Source organism: Hippopotamus amphibius, chromosome 9 (assembly GCF_030028045.1).
Source record: "Hippopotamus amphibius kiboko isolate mHipAmp2 chromosome 9, mHipAmp2.hap2, whole genome shotgun sequence".
In the NCBI taxonomy this organism is placed as follows: domain Eukaryota; kingdom Metazoa; phylum Chordata; class Mammalia; order Artiodactyla; family Hippopotamidae; genus Hippopotamus; species Hippopotamus amphibius.
The window spans coordinates 1,388,302-1,406,270 of NC_080194.1; the positions used below are offsets into that span (position 1 = coordinate 1,388,302).

General features: G+C 40.1%; 1 protein-coding gene across 4 annotated transcripts in view; it reads right to left on the bottom strand.

The window, feature by feature from the left end:
- The window catches only part of CSTPP1 (centriolar satellite-associated tubulin polyglutamylase complex regulator 1), a 194,346-nt gene that overhangs the window by 132,761 nt on the left and 43,616 nt on the right, over positions 1-17,969 (bottom strand). For 3 of the 4 annotated variants that reach the window (XR_009055581.1, XM_057750309.1, XM_057750307.1), the window contains exon 2: positions 15,603-15,705. Coding sequence is in view for 2 of the 4 variants with exons in the window: in XM_057750309.1 (XP_057606292.1) it covers positions 15,603-15,705 (103 nt within the window). In the remaining 2 variants the exon portion in view is untranslated. Of the gene's footprint in view, positions 1-15,602; positions 15,706-15,923; positions 16,018-17,969 lie in introns of those variants that run through there. The other variant, XR_009055582.1, reaches the window with a different exon arrangement.

Here is a 17,969-nt window from a genome sequence, read left to right on the forward strand (position 1 = left end):
TTGAATTCAAGGAATCTACAAACTTCAATGGACAAAAATTACACCTTTCTTTTTACTAACCTTTAGCTGGAATTTAGTATTTCCTTCGACTATGAATGTAAATATAGTAGAATTAACAGTACCTGTGATTTTTTTCAACAACAGAAATCGCAGATATTTTCATATCACATTAAAGTTGTTCCAGATAACTCACAATATCATGCATACTCATCACCACTTTAAAAATTAGGTAATATTATACTCACTGGAAGTTCTAAGGGCCTCTGCTAGTCATGAAAGGTGCAGCTGATAAACTGAGCAGGTAATATTTTGGTGTTTTTAAATTAATTTATTTATGTATTTATTTACTGGCTGTGTTGGGTCTTCGTTGCTGCACACGGGCTTTCTCTAGTTGCGGCGAGCAGGGGCTACTCTTCATTGTGGTGTGCAGGCTCCTCAGTGCGGCGGCTTCTCTTGTTGCGGAGCATAGGCTCGAGGTGCATGGGCTTCAGTAGCTGTGGTACATGGGCTCAACAGTTGCAGCTTGCAGGCTCTAGAGCTCAGGCTCAGTAGCTGAGGTGCACAGGCTTAGTTGCTCTGCAGCACGTGGGATCGTCTAAGACCAGGGCTCAAACAGGTGTCCCCTGCATTGGCAGGTGGATTCTTAAACACTGCACCATCAGGGAAGTCTCTGAGCAGGTAACAGTTTTGAATTAGTGTCAAATTCTTGGGTTTTCAAATTATTCTTAAGATCTGGCAGTCAGAAAACTGGAGTTCAGGACCCACCAAGGCTGGAGAGAGGGACTCTGGTAAATCCCTAAGGCTCTGGTTGGCACCATGAAAAGCTATATCTGGAAATATTGATCAGCCCTCCCTGATACTTAAGCCCAGCTTCAAATGATTTCAACCCCTGACTGGATTGAGGTAATCCAGGATTGTGAGCACTCAAGCCATCTGCCAGAAGCAAATGTAAATCCTCTCTGAAGAGAGATAACATCATTCTAGGCCTCACGTTATCTCCATAGTTTTTCATATATTGATACAATATACAACACTCAACTAAAGGGGGAAGTATACTCAAGATAAGAAAATGGAGTAAAAAACCAAGAGACAGAATAGATACCAGATGCAGACCCACAGATAATCCAAATAATGAATGATGGACTATTTATAACTATGCTGTACTATGGTCAAGCAAATGAAAGATAAGATCTAGTAAAGAAATCATTAAAAAAGAACTGAATGGCAATTCTTTTTTTAAAAAATTTTATTGAAGTACAGTTGCTTTACAATACTGTGTTAATTTCTGCTGTACATCAATGTGATTGTTATACATATATGCATATATTCTTTTTCATATTCTTTTCCATTATGGTTTCTCACAGGCAACTGAATATAGTTCCCTGTGCTACACAGTAGGACCTTACTGTTTATCCATCTTATATATAATAGTTTGCATCTGTTAACCCCAAACCCCCAATCCTTCCCTCCCCCAACCCCTTCCCCCTTGGCAGCTACAACTCTGTTCTCTATGTCTGTGAGTTTGTTTCTGTTTCACAGATAAGTTCACTTGTGTCATATTTTAGATTCCACATATAAGTGATATCCTATGGTATTTGTCTTTCTCTGACTGACTTACTTTACTTAGGGTGATAATCTCTAGGTCCATCCATGTTGCTGCAAATGGCATTATTTCATTCTTTTTTATGTCTGAGTAATATTCCATCGTATTTATGTACCACATCTTCTTTATCCACTCATCTGTCAATGGACATTAAGGTTATTTCCATGTCTTGGCTATTGTAAACAGTGCTGCTATGAACATAAAGGTACATGTACCTCTTTAAATTTTAGTTTTGTCTGGATATATGCCCAGGAGTTATTACTGTATCATACAGCAACTCCACACTGTTTTTCATGGTGGCTGCACCAATTTACATTCCCACCAACAGTGTAGGAGGGTTCCCTTTTCTCCACACCCTCTCCAGCATTTGTTATTTGTAGACTTTTTAATGATGGCTAAATCCCAATTCTTGAACTAAAAAACATAATGATCAGAAAAGGCTATGTATTGTACGATTCCAACTATATGACATTCTGGAAAAGGAAAAACTATGAAGACAGTAAAAATATCAGAAGTTGGGATGGGAAAAAGGGATAAACAGGCAGAGCAGAGGATTTTTAGAGCAATAAAAGTACTCTGCATGACACTATGATGATGGATATGTCATTATACATCTGTCCAAACCCAGTGAACCCCAAGGTAAACTATGGACTTCAGGTGATAATGACGTGTCAATGTAGGTTCATCAATTGTAGCAAGTGGACCACTCTGGTGGGATGTTGGTATGAGGGAAGCATGCATTTTGGGGGAGCAGAGGATATATAAAAAATCTCTACCTTCCTCTCAAATTTGCTGTGAATCTAAAACTGCTCTAAAAATAAGTCTTTAAAAAAACAAGCCAAAAAGCATATTTGAGCTACTATTTAAAAACTAAGGTTTTCACAATAACCTAGAGGAATAAACTATAGAAAGTAAGCTAGTTAAAATCCTCTTTGCTGCTGGAAACAAAAATAAGAGAGAATGAATATGTACTCTAGGGGAAGCAAGACTAAGAAAAGTATGAGAAATACAAGTAAACAAATCCTAAGGTTTCTTTAAACCAACTTTCAACCACTTACAGTTTCCCAAACTTGCAATTTCTTTTTTCCTTCTTTTGTATTTAAATGACTGAATAAAAGTGCCATAGTCAGACACACAAAAAACAAAACCAAAACAATAATTGAAGTTAAGAACTCAATAGGTGGGTTTAACAGCAAATTAGACATAAATGAAAGGAGAATTAATGAATTGTAAAATAGATCAGAAAAAAATATTCACAATGATGCATGAAACACAAAATGATGAAAAAATGCAAAAAGGTACATAACAGTGGATACCATGAAAAGGTCTAATGTTTGTGTAAATAAAATCTCAGAAGGAGTGAAGACAGTGGAACAGAAATAAATAGGAAAAGCTAAAAACTGAGAACTTTTCAAAACTGAAAAAAGATGTCAAGTTACACACTCAAGAAACACTAAGAACCCCAAATAGTTTATAAAGAAAAGCAAACCTAGGCACAGCATAGGAAAATTACCAAAAACCAAAGACCAAATATCCAAAAAGTAGCCAGAGATTATTGTAAAAGGAGAGATTATTTTCAAAGGTGTAAGAATAAGACTGATAGCTGACTTCTCAACAGAAACAGTGTAAACAAGAAGATAATGGAATGGTATATGCAAAGTGCTAAAGGAAAATAACTGTCAATCTAGAATTCATACAAGAGAAAACTGGCCTTCAAAAATGAAGGTGAAAATTCAAATAAGGTCTGTAGATAGTCAACAGTTTTCAATGAGTCTTTGATTTTCGTAGGTATACTATGGTTTTAGAAGATGTTAACATTAATGGAAGCTGGGTGAAAGGGTTATAGGAACTCAATAATATTTTTGCCACTTTTTTGTAAGTCTAAAATAATTAAAAGAGAAGAAAAGTGAAATAAAGATAGTTTCAGAATGATAGCTAATTTCTGAATGGAAGCTCCATGAAGATGGAGATTTCTTGTCTGTTTTGTTCACTCCTGTATCCCCTAGTGTCTAGAACACTAACAAAATGCACTCAGTAAATATTTTTGAATGAGTGAACAACAGTAGCAGTAGCTATCATTTATTCAGCTCTTAGCATATCTTAGGTAGAATGTCAAGCACTTTACATTCATTGTCTCATTTAAACCTTCTATCAATCATGTAACATAGAATTTTGTATTTTCACGAGTCTCCCTATTTTATAGGTGAAGCTAAGCAACCTGCCCAAGATCACATACTATTTAGTTAAACGGCAGGCTTTTGAACACAGATCTGATTCCAAAGTCTGTGTTCTTAACCACTAAGCTTTCATGTCACATAAAATGCTTCTTGCTTTTTAACTTATCCATATGCTACTCACCTTTCCAGGTTACTTTAGTCGGTGTTATCCAGAGAAACAGAACTAATAGCATATATATTTATATATATATAAATACATACAAGAGGAGATTTAGCTCCTCTGATTATGGAATTGACTCATGTGGTTCTAGAGGCCAAAAAGTCCCATGATCTACCATGTGCAACCTCAAGAACCAAGGAAGTTGCTTAATTCAGCCAAGTCTGAAGGCCTAAGAGCCAGCGAAGCCAACAGTGCAAATCCCGATCGGAGTGCACATACCCAAGAATCAGGGAGCCAAGGAGATAGGATTAAGATGGCAGGGTAGGAGGACGTGTGCTCACTCCCTCTTGCAAGAGCACCAGAATTACAACTAACTGCTGAACAATCATCGACAGAAAGACACGGGAACTCACCAAAAAGACACCCCACATCCAGAGACAAAGGAGAAGCCGCAATGAGACAGTAGGACGGGTGCAATCGTGTTAAAATCAAATCCCATAAATGCTGGGTGGGTGACTCACAAACTGGAGAACAGTTATATTGCAGAAGTCCACCCGCTAAAGTGTGGGTTCTGAGCCCCACATCAGGCTTCCCAACCTGGGAGTCCAACAACAGGAGGAGGAATCCCCAGAGAATCAGACTCTGAAAACCAGCGGGATTTGATTGCAGGACCTCCACAGGACTGGTGGAAAGAGAGACTCCACTCTTGGAGAGCACACAAAAAAATGTGCTCACCAGGACCCAGGTGGAAGGAGCAGTGACCCCATAGGAGACCGAACCAGACCTACCTCCTGGTGTTGGGGGGTTGCCTGCAGAGGTGGGGGGGCAGCTGTGGCTCACCGAGGAGGCAGGGGCACTGGCAGCAGGGGTTTTGGGAAGTGCTTATTGGTGTGAGCCCTCCCAGAGTCCACCATTGGCCCCACCAAAGAGCCTGTGGGCTCCAGCACTAGGTGGCCTCAGGCCAAACAGCCAACAAGGTGTGAACACAGCTCAACCCATTAGCAGACAAGCAGATTAAAGTTTTACTGAGCTCTGCCCACCCAGCCCTACCCACCATCAGTCCCTCCCATCAGGAAGCACACAGGAGGCTCCTAGATAGCTCCTCCACAAGAGGGCAGACAGCAGTATCAAGCAGTAACAGCAGTATTTCATCTTGTGGAACTGAAAACCACAGCCACAGAAAGATAGAGAAAATGAAAAAGCAGAGGACTTTGTACCAGATGAAGGGACAGGATAAAGCCCCAGAAAAACAACTAAATGAAGAGGAGACAGGCACCCTTACAGAAAAAGAATTCAGAATAATGATGGTGAAGATGATCCAGGACTTTGAAAAAAGACTGGATGCAAAGGTCAAAAAGTATACCAAAGACCTAGGAGAATTAAAAAGCAAACAAACAGAGATATGCAACACAATAACTGAAATGAAAAATACACTAGAAGGAACAAATAGCAGAGTCACTGAGGCAGAAGGGCGAATAAGTGACCTGGAAGACAGAATGGTGATAATCACTGATGTGGAAAAGAATAAAGAAAAAAGAATGAAAAGAACTGAAGACAGCCTAAGAGACCTCTGGGACAATGTTAAACACACCAACATTCGCATTATAGGGGTCCCAGAAGGAGAAGAGAGAGAGAAAGGACCTGAGAAAATATTGGAAGAGATTATAGTTGAAAACTTCCCTAACATGGGAAAGGAAATAGCTACCCAAGTGCAGGAAGCACAGAGAGTACCAGGCAGGATAAACCCAAGGAGAAACACGCCAAGACATATAGTAGCCAAAATGACAAAAATTAAAGACAGAGAAAAGTTATTAAAAGCAACAAGGGAAAAACGACAAATAACATACAAGGGAACTCCCATAAGGGTAACAGCTGATTTCTCAGCAGAAACTCTGCAAGCCAGAAGGGAGTGGCATGATATATTTAAAGTGATGAAAGGGAAGAACCTACAACCAAGAATACTCTACCCAGCAAGGATCTCATTCAGATTCGACGGAGAAATCAAAAGCTTTACAGACAAGCAACAGCTAAGAGAATTCAGCACCACCAAAGCAGCCCTACAACAAATGCTAAAGGAACGTCTCTAAGCGGGAAACATAAGAGAAGAAAAGGACCTACAAAAACAACAACAAAACAATTAAGAAAATAGTACTAGGAACATACATATCAACAATTACCTTGAATGTAAATGGACTAAATGCACCAACCAGAAGACACAGACTGGCTGAATGGATACAAAAACAAGACCCATATATATGCTGTCTCCAAGAGACCCACTTCAGACGTAGGGACACATACAGACGGAAAGTGAGGGGATGGAAAAAGATATTCTATGCAAATGGAAATCAAAAGAAAACTGGAGTAGCAGTAGTCATATCAGATAAAATAGACTTTAAAATAAAAAATGTTACAAGAGACAAGAAAGGACATTACATAAAGATCAAGGGATCCATCCAAGAAGAGGAGATAACTTATAATTATAAATATATATGCACTCAATATAGGAGCACCTCAATACATAAGGCAAATGCTAACAACTATGAAAGAGGAAATGCAAGGCAGAAATAGAGACACAGATGTAGAGAACAAACACATGGACACCAAGTGGGGAAAGCGGGGAGGGTTGGGGGGAATGAATTGGGATATTGGGATACCAAATTGTACACTCTAAATATATGCTGTTTATTGTCTGTTAAAAAAAGATAAAAGAATCAGGGGGCCCATGGTGTAAGTTCTAATTTAAGTTTGGAGGCTTGAGCACCAGGAGCGCCGATGCCCAAGGGCAAGAGAAAATGGACATCCCAGCTCGAGCAAAGAGAGCAGAGTTACCCTCCTTTACCTTTTTGTCCTAATCAGGCCCTCCACGGATTAGACGGTGCTCGTACGCACTGGTGAGGGCAACCTTCATTATTCAGTTCACAGATTCAAGTGCTACCCTCTTCTGAAAATACCTTCACAGACACATCCAGAAATAATGTTTTACTAGTTACTGGGGCACCCCTTAGCCTGGTCAGGTTGACACATAGAATTAACCATCACAGGGGTCAAGACAAACTCTTCCATGATGTAACTACACTAGTACCCATTATGTCACCTTGCTCTCTGATCTCAGAGCCCAATTTAATGCCACTATATAAGGTTTTGAATGGTTCTCTAGTTGTTAATCAATAAGCATTATCTCCTCAACCAGATTACACCCCCTCAGGTATGTGACCATACCGTATATTCCTACTGATATAGGCCACATGTGAAGCTCTGTAACAATACTTGCTATTTTGGTAAAGGCATGAAGAAAAATATTTGGTTGGAAAAACCATGCAAGGAACAGTGTTTGGGGATGCTTTAGAGATCAGGCCTGTACAGTTTAACATTCTAAACAACACATTTGACTCAGAAAAATACTACCTTAAAAAGGTGGTTTTACACCAAGTTTTCTATAACACCTTTTTCCCTTACAGCAAGCTAGTGGGTGTTGAGGGCAGTTTGGACAGAGCAGTACAGCCCGCTGGGTTCAGCCCCCTTGAGAGGGTACACGCGCCGCAGGGAAGGTGAGTCTGAGAGCGCGCCGATGAACAGTGACCCCCACGCAAGCACACTGCAGCTTCTGTGGTGCAAACACACTCTCCCTGCCTGGAACTGCCCGTGTAACATGCTCTCTTTGGGCTCTGTGGTTTCTCAACACATTCCAACTGTTTGCAGGCTGGAGCTTGCTCAGCAAGCGCAGATAAACAGCTTCCTGGAGCAGCTCCCAGTGTGAGGAACGGTGACCTCAGCAGAGAATGTCTGCTTTTCATTACCCTGAACACATCACGGCAGGGCTAAGAGCACTGCTAGAGCTAAGAGCAGGAACAATGCAAGCTGGATAGACTTGAGTGGCTCAGGTCTCCCATTACACCTTGAATTTTTAAAATCTTGGCAGCCAGAGGAAAGAGGGTGTAGACAGGAAGTGAGGAAATGGCTTTTATCTGAGAAAAAGAAAAAGAAAAAAAGAGAAGGAAAGCTTTCTTAGGCTATTCTCTGAATAAACTAAATACTGAGTGAAGTGGCTAACACCAAATGGCTTATAGTCACGCAGAAAATCATTCGATGTCTTCAATCTCCAAACAATGCAGGGTAAGCAAAAAGTGTTACAGAAAACAAGAGACTAAAAAGGTCCTCAAGATCTTCAACTCTGATACCATTTAAAGAGAAAGAAGAGGAAGACTATCACTTTCCAAAAGAGCCCTGAAGTAGGAGGGAAGCAAAAATTCCAGAAAACTGGAGCTAAAGGGGACTGAGACGTAATGAAAGTGAGTTACATAGAGTCAGACGTTGTACACCTGTCATTTCACTAGATTTGCATAACAAGCCTATGAGATAGGTATTATCGTCCCCAGCCATGGTTTTGACTTGGAAAATATCACACAAGGACCTTAACAAAGGCATTTTCGACTAACGTTATTTACAGACAAAGGGATACATTCAAGGCTGTTTCTGTGGCCACCCTGCAAATGGCACTGCCTACTGTGGCTCAGTAATCCTGGAATGATGCGCCCTAAAGTAAATGTACACGCTCATAACATTTTCTGATAAGGTAGTTTCTACCACGCTGGTCAGACACGCACCTCTTAGTTGAAGAAAGAAATCACAGCTCTGCCTCAGAAAGGAACTTGGTTGGATATGAGCCCTCCTGAGGGATCCTGAGAGTTTGTTTTGTCGGGAAGTCTGACGGCAAAGATGCACCTGCCACGAGGCCAGAAGCTGAGGACAAACACCTCAGCAAATCCCAACAACAGAGAGAAGCTTCATCTGACTTTCATTTCACGTTTCTCAGGGAAGAAGGACCTTCGTATGGCTGCCAAAAACCTCACTGTCCATCCTCCTTCCCCCTTCTCCCCTCCGCCCCATCCCAGTTCATTAACAACCCTCCGGTTAAAGGGCCCAGATTGTGTCACTCTTTCCTGCTCTCCTGCCAGGCCTCCAGAGGTCTGAGCAAACTATGGAGAAGTTAAAAGCACTGACGAATTTAAATTGCTTTATAGTTGATGAGGTAAAGTTTCTTAACTTCTGATTAGCTACTTCACATTGCTGACAGCACTACTGACACGTTGCTTCAGGGCTGTGTGTGTCTACCCGATTGCCAGAGGAGTATGCAGGGAATTATCAGCGTGACAGGGATGTCAAGGCTTGGACTGGACCAAGTAAAGCTTCTTTATATTATTTACAGATTAAAATAAATCAAGTAATTTCTCTAAGGGGAAATATTTTGGTGTGGAGAATTACACCTAAAATGTATACTAGCTAGCTATAAAAGCAGCTCCCATGAAAACAGAAATAATATTACTGGGTCTTGAGATTACTTCAGCCAAGGATGCAGTCCCTTCATTTTCTCTCCTTGAACAGTTTCACAACAGATAAATTTCCCTCAACGTGTTGCAGGGAGGGGGTGGGGAAGTAAGGTCTTTCCTGACAGGGAGAACCTGGGCCCAATTAGTACTTCCATAACCTTTGACTCCAACTGCTAAATGAGTCAGGGGACCACTGGGCTGTGAAATGGCTTCCTCAGTTACCAGGTCAAGTGCTGCTGGATGGCTTCCTGTGATCAAAACATGAAGGGCCTGAAGAAGAGAGACGGATTCTAAGCAGACAAGCAGCTTCTTATGTTCTCAATGAACCTGGATTTTTAAGTTTCAAAATAGATGTTGGTGACTCTCAACTCATCACTATGTTTCCCTGGTGTCCTTTTGCTATAAGATACCTCTGGTAATATAGAAAAGAACCAGAATCCTCTATAGGTTTCACAAATGATGGCTTAACAGAAATGCATGGGCCAATAACAGTGAGGGTAGGACTGCTTCAGCTAGGGCAAAATCTATTCCTGGCAATTATCTGAGTCTGAGACTCCAGATGCCGACAATGAAAGATAGATAATTTTCTGTTACAACGTGTCAACTCCAGCTAAGAACTGAACTATGGAAAAAAAGATGGGGGTGAGGGGCAGGTGGGGAGAACCATTACTCCTTTCGAAGAAGCCAATAATAGAATTAGTCACCATTACTTCACCTACCACATTTTGGCTCAGTTTAACAACAATAAGTTGGGAAAACACCAAGCAGAAATGGCCCAGAGAAGTCTTAAGTCCACCCCTCATTCAAAGCTATGAGCCTGGAAATCAGTGCAGTCCTAGTTTGTTCTGATGTGTTTCTTGTTGCTCCAAATCTGCTCCTCCGTTACCATGGCCACAAGAAACATTACTTAAATGCTGGGTGGTGGATAATCCTAAAAAATCTGCCAATTTTAGAACTGAAAAGTTTACGCCCTGATCGTTCTAGATTACTGAGGAGAAAAGTGGGTCATCTTTCATAGGGCTTAGAGCACCTGTTTAAAAAAAGAAGAAATAATACGTATCTTATAATCAAGGATTGATTTCACTAGAGTTAATCTTGGGTGATTTAAGAATATGCACTTTTGGAATCTCCTTTTTTTCTTCCAGAGTGAATTAATGAAGTTCACATTTCATGGACTTTAATTTAAACAACAAAAAAGGGAATTTGAGCTAGTACCTTTTACTACAAGAGTAAATAAAAAAGTATGCAAGTTCCCAACTGAATTCTGATAATATATATCAGAATGGAATTATTAGTGTTCTTTTTCTAAAAATGGATAAATACATCCCTCTCCATATTTATACTATATATTAGATAACACAAATAATTTTATGATTAATTATTTTATTATTTTCACTTACTATATATGAGCAGTGCATGAGGGAGGCCAGTTACCTGTAAAGTAGCTTTCTATGACTACTGCCTGTTAAGCGTATTCCACTCTGAGAAGCAGCACATGAAATCAACCAAATTATCTTTTTTGGACACAGAAAGCCTAGGTAATAAAGGTGGACAAAAAGAAGGTACATCACCTGAGCCGAGATAACTTATTGGCTCTCAAATGGGATGAGCCAATCATTCCACGGGATGAGGCCTCAAATGCCATCTCCTCCAAGGGGCCTTCCTGGCCATCCCATATATTACATTAACCTAGTTCCTTCCTTGTTCATCTTGTTGGCTATCAGCTGTGTAAACTGGGGAAAGTTACTTTCGTGTGCCTGAATTTCCTAATGTATAAAGTGAAGATAACACTAATACTCTACCTCATAGCAGTTTGAGAATTAAATGAGATAATACGTGTTATCTGCTTGGAACCATGCCCAGAACAAAGCAGGTATTTACTCTCAGCTACGGCCACGTCACCAGCTTACTCCTTTACTGACTGTCTCCCTCACTGACCCTCCAGGGCCATGCTCACCGCTACACCTTCTTCATTCCCAAAGACACACAGGCACGTAGTAGGTGCTCGAAAATAATTACTGAATGAATGAAGTCATGAAGGAATGCTGTCTTATATTCTCAAATATCCTTAAAATAAACCTCCATCAATGAAGGTAATCTGTGTATGTACTTGCAACCAAAATAGTCATCATGAAAACTTCCCTAGGAAGCTAAAATCATCGTTTAAAAAAAACAAAAACAAGACACTTGATCATAAAAAAGAGCCCTCCTGGGCCCACCAACCAAGACCACAGAGTATCATTCTTTTCTATATTAGTATGTGGAGGTCAAGCTCCCTGATGCCACAGTGTTGTAACTACCAATTTAGTCCGTGAAGAATCGTGATAGGAATTCTCAGATTTCAGCCTGTTTTTCTCTCATCATTATTTTCCAATGTCTTAAAAAACCACATTTCTCATTTTATCTTTACCACAAGAACCTGGTCACACTCTGCTGTGGTTTCTAAGTTACAGCTACTCTAGCCTCCTTTTCTTGGATGTACTTCTTCAGAGGTCCTGACCCGGTGCTGACACTTGGTCTATTCTTAGTGTGGCACCTCTAAATATTAATTCCTTTTACCTTTCACTGGTTGAATGACAACATTCAGAGGTAGAGGTTGCATACAACATAAAAGAAAATCCTCTGGGATTTAGTATCCTTCTTTCAAGAGTGTCCAGAAGAATATGATCTAAAGAGCTCACAGTCTTGCAGACACACACACACCGTACAGCTTGTTACTCATGTTTTACAGCTTATCTAGATTTGCTGGAACAATCACGGATTTGTTGGAAAACACCAACCACCAAGGAGTGACAGCACAGGTGAGAGGGTAAGCCGACCCGGAGAAGAAAATCAGCAGAAAAACCTTTTAAAAACAATTTCAAAGAGTATTTTTATCATTGTTTAAAGGTAAATTATCCGCCATTAAATGTATGAAAATCTCAATGTCTGATAGAAGTGCACACAACACATTTAAGAAAAAAAATTATGTTTCCTATTGTTCAGAGATAGCTCCAATTGTATCCCCTCCAAAAGACCAATATTAAACATTTAAATGGCAATGAATTGAGGTCACCAGACAAAGCTATGTGATCAACTGTGTTAAGTATAGTTCATAAGAGAAATTTCAAAGAATCTAGAAACTATCACTAGAAGAGACCTCAAATTATTATCTGGTTAGGCCTCCAGCAACATGAGGCATTATAGTGACTTGGAGACAGCAGAGAATCGTGGCCTCTGTAATACTGCAGATGGAGCTTGGTTCCCAATTCTGTCACTTACTAGCCTGTGAACTTAAGCTGTTTTAACCTCTCTGAGCCTCAGTTCCCTCATCTATAAAATAGAGATAATATTACCTACTTCAAAGAATTATAGTTGCTGAAACATAGCATGAGTTTAATAAAACATTATTTATTATAATTATTACATTATTTTTATTAGCACGTTAGACTTTATTATACCCATTTCACAGATGAGGCAAGTGAAACCAAGAAAATTTCAGAAATTTGCCCAAGATTATAGAGTGAGGACTTATAAGGATAGGAGCTCTTTTTCTTCCCAGGGCAGAGCTCTTTTCACTTCATTATGCTTCTATAAATCCATACAAAACTGAGGCCTGCAAAAGAAGGATTTTCAGTAGATAAATTAAATTCACAATCAAGGGAAAATCAGGAGCTTCTGCCATTCAGGGCTCCTTGTCTACCAAATACTACTTCCTACTCAATCGTATATCCACATCATTAAAGTTTAAGGATTTTGGAGCTTTGATGCTGGCTCACTTCTTAAAATAACCTGTCTCAGGCCAATATGGTGTTTCAGAGTTACAGAAATGTCAGATATGTGCCATTTACATACATTATATAATTTAGTTTTCCAAGGATAAGAAATTGCTCACTTGGCAACTAAATTTCTATCAGCATTGTGAGAAACCTTAAGATTTTTTTTTTCAACAGTGTACTGCTAGATAAAAGCTACAGTCAGTAGCATTTGGAAATAGTTACCAGCCTCACTAGAGTTCAGCGTTAGTCACAATGGCCCGTGGGTTCACTTCTGGAGTGCTGTGTGCGTGGTGTACAGCTGCCGCTGCTGCTGCTGCTGCTGTTTTTGAGGCCACGCTGCTAGGCATGCAGGATCTTAGTTCCCCAGCCAGGGATCGGACCCCCGCCCCCTGCAGTGGAAGCACAGAGTCCTAACCACTGGACTGCCAGGGAATTCCAGTATACAGCTTCTTAAATGGCAGGATATAGAACTTCACCAAAAAGAATCAACAAAAAAGAGAGAAAGAACAAGAGTTCTTATTCATAGTAAGACCAAGAATAGGAGTAGATAGTATGCAGTAACCTAAAATATAGACACAGCTGTAGATTCATCAAACATTTACCTGACATCTGTCATATACTAAGCATCAGGCCAGGCATTGGGAATACAGAGATAAACTGAAAAAAGCCAGGAAGAAGCCCTGCCCCCAAAAGAATCATATTTCACTTGGCAAGGAGCCTCAAGGGTGCTGGTACAGATTAAACGGCCTAGAAATGTGACCTTCAGCCTTGTCAATTCTGTAAAAGCAAGCAAGGCTATTCAATCTCAGTCTTTTTTCCCAGCCCACCTCACTTGCTTCAGCCTATACCATGAGAACAAGTTAGATTCCACGCTCTACTTCACCAAAAGACTGGGAAAAAAGAAGGAACCAGTTCTGATCCTGCAAAGCCTGTTTTTCCCAGGAACTTGAAATTCCAATCCATAAGAAATTTAGATTTTATTTGTAAAACATATAGCTCAGCAAAAGAGCCAGGGGGAGTCAAGAATTCCCCTGACAGCAACCCAAATTTGGGCCATCAGAAGAGATGTCTGATCTTCAAGGAACCCCTGGAGAATAGAAAGGAAAAAAAAAATTGTTTTCAAGGAGGATGGACTTGAGCTCATGATTCACCTTAAGTAGAAGCCTGTAAGAGGCTATTCTTCCTTTCTTAGAATGCTTACAAAAAACCAGAAAAAAAGGAAAAAGAATACAAATGATTATATGTGATGGTATTTTGGTAATAAAAATAATTTTTTATATTTCTTTAGCACATCCTTTCATGAAGACCAAGGTATTTTAAACTGATTATCTCATTCAGCCTAAAAACAGTTCTGTGATACCAAAAAGAAAGAAATAGGTAAGAGAGATTAAGAGGTACAAACTTCCAGTTGCAAAATAAATGACTTATGGGTATGAAATGTACAGTTGGGGGAGTATGTTCAGTAAGCATGTAATATCTAAAAAAGAAACAAAAACAAAAACACTATGTAACATCTTTTATGGTAAACTATCAAAACATCACTTATTGCAGTGATCAGTTTCAAATGTGCAGAAGTAGCGAATCACTGTGTTGTATAACAGGAGCTCACAGTGTTACAGGTCAATTATAATTCAAAAACAAACAAACTCATAGGAAAAGAGATCAGATTTGCGGTCATCAGAGGTGGGGGGCAGAGAAGGAATCGGATGAAGGCAGTCAAAACTCCGAGTTCTAAGGTGAACAAGTAGTAGGGATGTAATAACGTACAACATGATAAATGTAACTAACTGCTGTATGTTACCCGTGAAAACTTAAAGAGAGTAAGTCCTAAGGGTTCTCATCAAAAGAAGGCTTTTTCTATTTCCTTGATTATTTATCTATATGAGAGACACATGTTCTCTAAATGTACTATGAGAATCACTTCATGATGCATGTAAGTCAAATCATTATGCCGTGCACCTTAAACTTCTACATGTCAATTATATCTCAATAAAACTTGAAGAAAACAATTTTTTAACAAATTAAAAAATAGTAATCATTTTGACTTTTACATACTCCAAGCATATTTTATAAAGAAACACAACTCCTCAAAGATAGAATCTATGAAAGATGTCCTGCCTCTAGAAATAATCTTGAATCATTAAGTGACTGACACAGCATCCTGTAGAAAGAAAACTGCAGGGGAATATCATCCTGAGCATTTGCATGGTAAAAGGCAGCTGAGAAAAGCACAGGCTAAAGGAACACTGACTAAGGGAAATCCGAGGGAATATTCTGAATAATGGGGAAAGTTACAAATTATAAGAGGAACCTTAAAAAACAGATGTGATAGATCAAACAAGCAGTAGTTGAGCTTCTATAGTTATGACCACTCATGAGACTTATCACTGGACAAAAGTAGCTGCACCAGAGCCATGTTCCAACACATGTTTGAGCAGCCCTCAACCAATCTACCAAAACTAAGCATTCACTGACACTACATAATCAGCACTGCCCTGCTCAACTTGTCATATATCTTGCCTGCTTTCAAAAGCCTCCTCTGAGCCCACCCTATAGGCAAAGCCCTCCTGTACTTACTATTCAGTGAAGAACCTGGCAATGCCATATTGGCTAACATCTTCCTTGTTCTCTAGCAGCTGGCAGACTGCATCCTCCATGTATGTGAGGACATGTCGTTGGGCTACGAAAAAAGAAAAAAAAAAAAGCAAGAGAGAAAGAGAAAGTGAGACCGAGACAACAAAAAAAAAAGTCCTCCCAATCCCAGGAGGCCTTGAAAGTCAATCACGGTGCTGGTTCTGCTCTAGGAAGCGGGCTGGAATAGGCAAACCACACTCGCAGGCCCTCACTGAGCGACAGTCTCCATGGGTAGAATGGAACACGCTGTAGAACTTGACCTACCACCGTCTGACTGGCTGTTAGTATTAACACCAACCCTTCACTCATTTCAGCGATGCGGGTAAGAAGCTTTAGCATCATTTAGCAGATACGCCTGGGAGTTCTTTCTTCCCGCCTCCTTCCACCCTCTTCCACTTCTGCACGTCTCAGAAATCTACTCCAGGGAGTAGTGATTCTACGCCTGAGTCATGGATGACCTGACAGCAAGGAAAACTCAATTCTTTAATTAAAAAAAAAAAAGAGTCACTGAAACGTTTAAGGTCCACAAAGCCTTTGGTGAAGGTGCTGTGGGCTATCGACCCTGGCAGATAACAAGGCCGTGAGGTCCGCGTGGCCCAGCCCGTCAGAAATCACGTTTTCTGCACTTATTGTGACTGGTGAGCACGTGACCTCATCGCGGGCTTGTACTAAAGGGTGTGATGAGCACTGACCTGGGCCTGCCATCATGGCTCTGTCTGACAGCTTAGTCTTGGGCAGGTATTTAATCCGCACCTGTTTTCTTCTTCATCCAGTGTGGGAAGAAACATTATTTAATTTTAATTTTATTTATTTATTTACTTATTTATTTTTAAATCAAAGCATAGTTGATGTACAACGTTGTGTTAGTTTCTGGTGTACAGCAAAGTGATTCAGTTATATATATACATGCACATATATACGTATTCTTTTTCATATTCTTTTCCATTATAGGTTGTTACAAGAGATTGACTATAGTTTCCTGTTGAGCCTTGCTGTCTATTTTATATATAGTAGTGTGTATCTGCTAATTCCAAACTCCTAATCGATCCCTCCCGCACCTTCCCCTTTGGTAACCGTAAGTTTGTTATCTAGGTCTGTGGGTCTGTTTCTGTTCTGTAAATAAGCTCATTTGTATTGTATTTTAGATTCCATATATATGTGATGAAAGAAACGTAATTTAACTCTTTCTCAAAACATGATCAGTCAACTTCTTGATCTGAATCACCTGAGACACCCTGTTAAAATGCAGATTTATCATCTGACAATATCTGAGACTCAGTGACCTTAACATTCTAACTGGAGCCCAGTAATTTTTAATAGGTACCCTTGATGTTTCTGATGTATCCTGAAGTTTAAGAATCACTGGTTAAGAACTTGGGCTCTGGAGTTCTGAGAGACGTGAGTTCCATCCTCAGCTCCACCAATTCCTAGGTGTGTGACCTTGAGCAAATTCCTTGGCTAGCCTATTTCCTCACTGTAAACTGATAGTAACACCATTACTATTCATAAACCTGATTTATGCCTGGTTTTCTTGATAACATATTTTATTAAAAGCTTATCTCAAAGGGCTACTTTGTGTGCTTCAATAATATAGAAGGGCTTCTAACACAGCAGGTGCGCACTGAATACCTGCTCCACTTCCCTGAGGCTTGTCTTTGGGTATAACAGTGGTATCCTGGCACACTTCACACAGAAACTTCCAGTTCATCATTTCCATTTACCATCTTTTTTTTTTTTTTTAAGCAAAGCAAACAAAACAACTTTCGTCTGGAGCAGTAAGAACCAAAAACCCCAAAGCAACAAATATCCTGCCAGAAAGCAGTTCCACAAAGTGGCTACCAAGATGGACATTTGCCTCTTTCGCATTTTCATCCCTCAGGAAAATACGAAGGAATTACCTAAAATTTGTAAAAACAGGTACTTCAAAAAAACATTGCTGAAGCCCTGGCAGTTTAGTGAGACTTATAAAGCAAATAAGGTGATCTAGCCAAGCTGTACTGCAGAGAGTCTTTATTTGACAGTGGCTACCTCAAGTTTCACCACGTTTATGCCGGCCTAAGGTCCAGATGAATGACATGTTTCCATTCCAGGGCTTAGGCTCTCGACGTGCACCTTCCCAAAGCTAACAACTGTCAGCTCCCGCAAACATTCTCCAGCCCCGACCCCACAAAAAGATGTGAAAACAACACCAGTGCTTCAGCAACAGTTCACCCAACTGGAAAACTATTTCGCTAAGAAATGGCCAAAACCGACAGTGAGTTGTGAGATAATACGTGACAATTTCTTGGGACTTTCCTGGCAGTCCAGTGG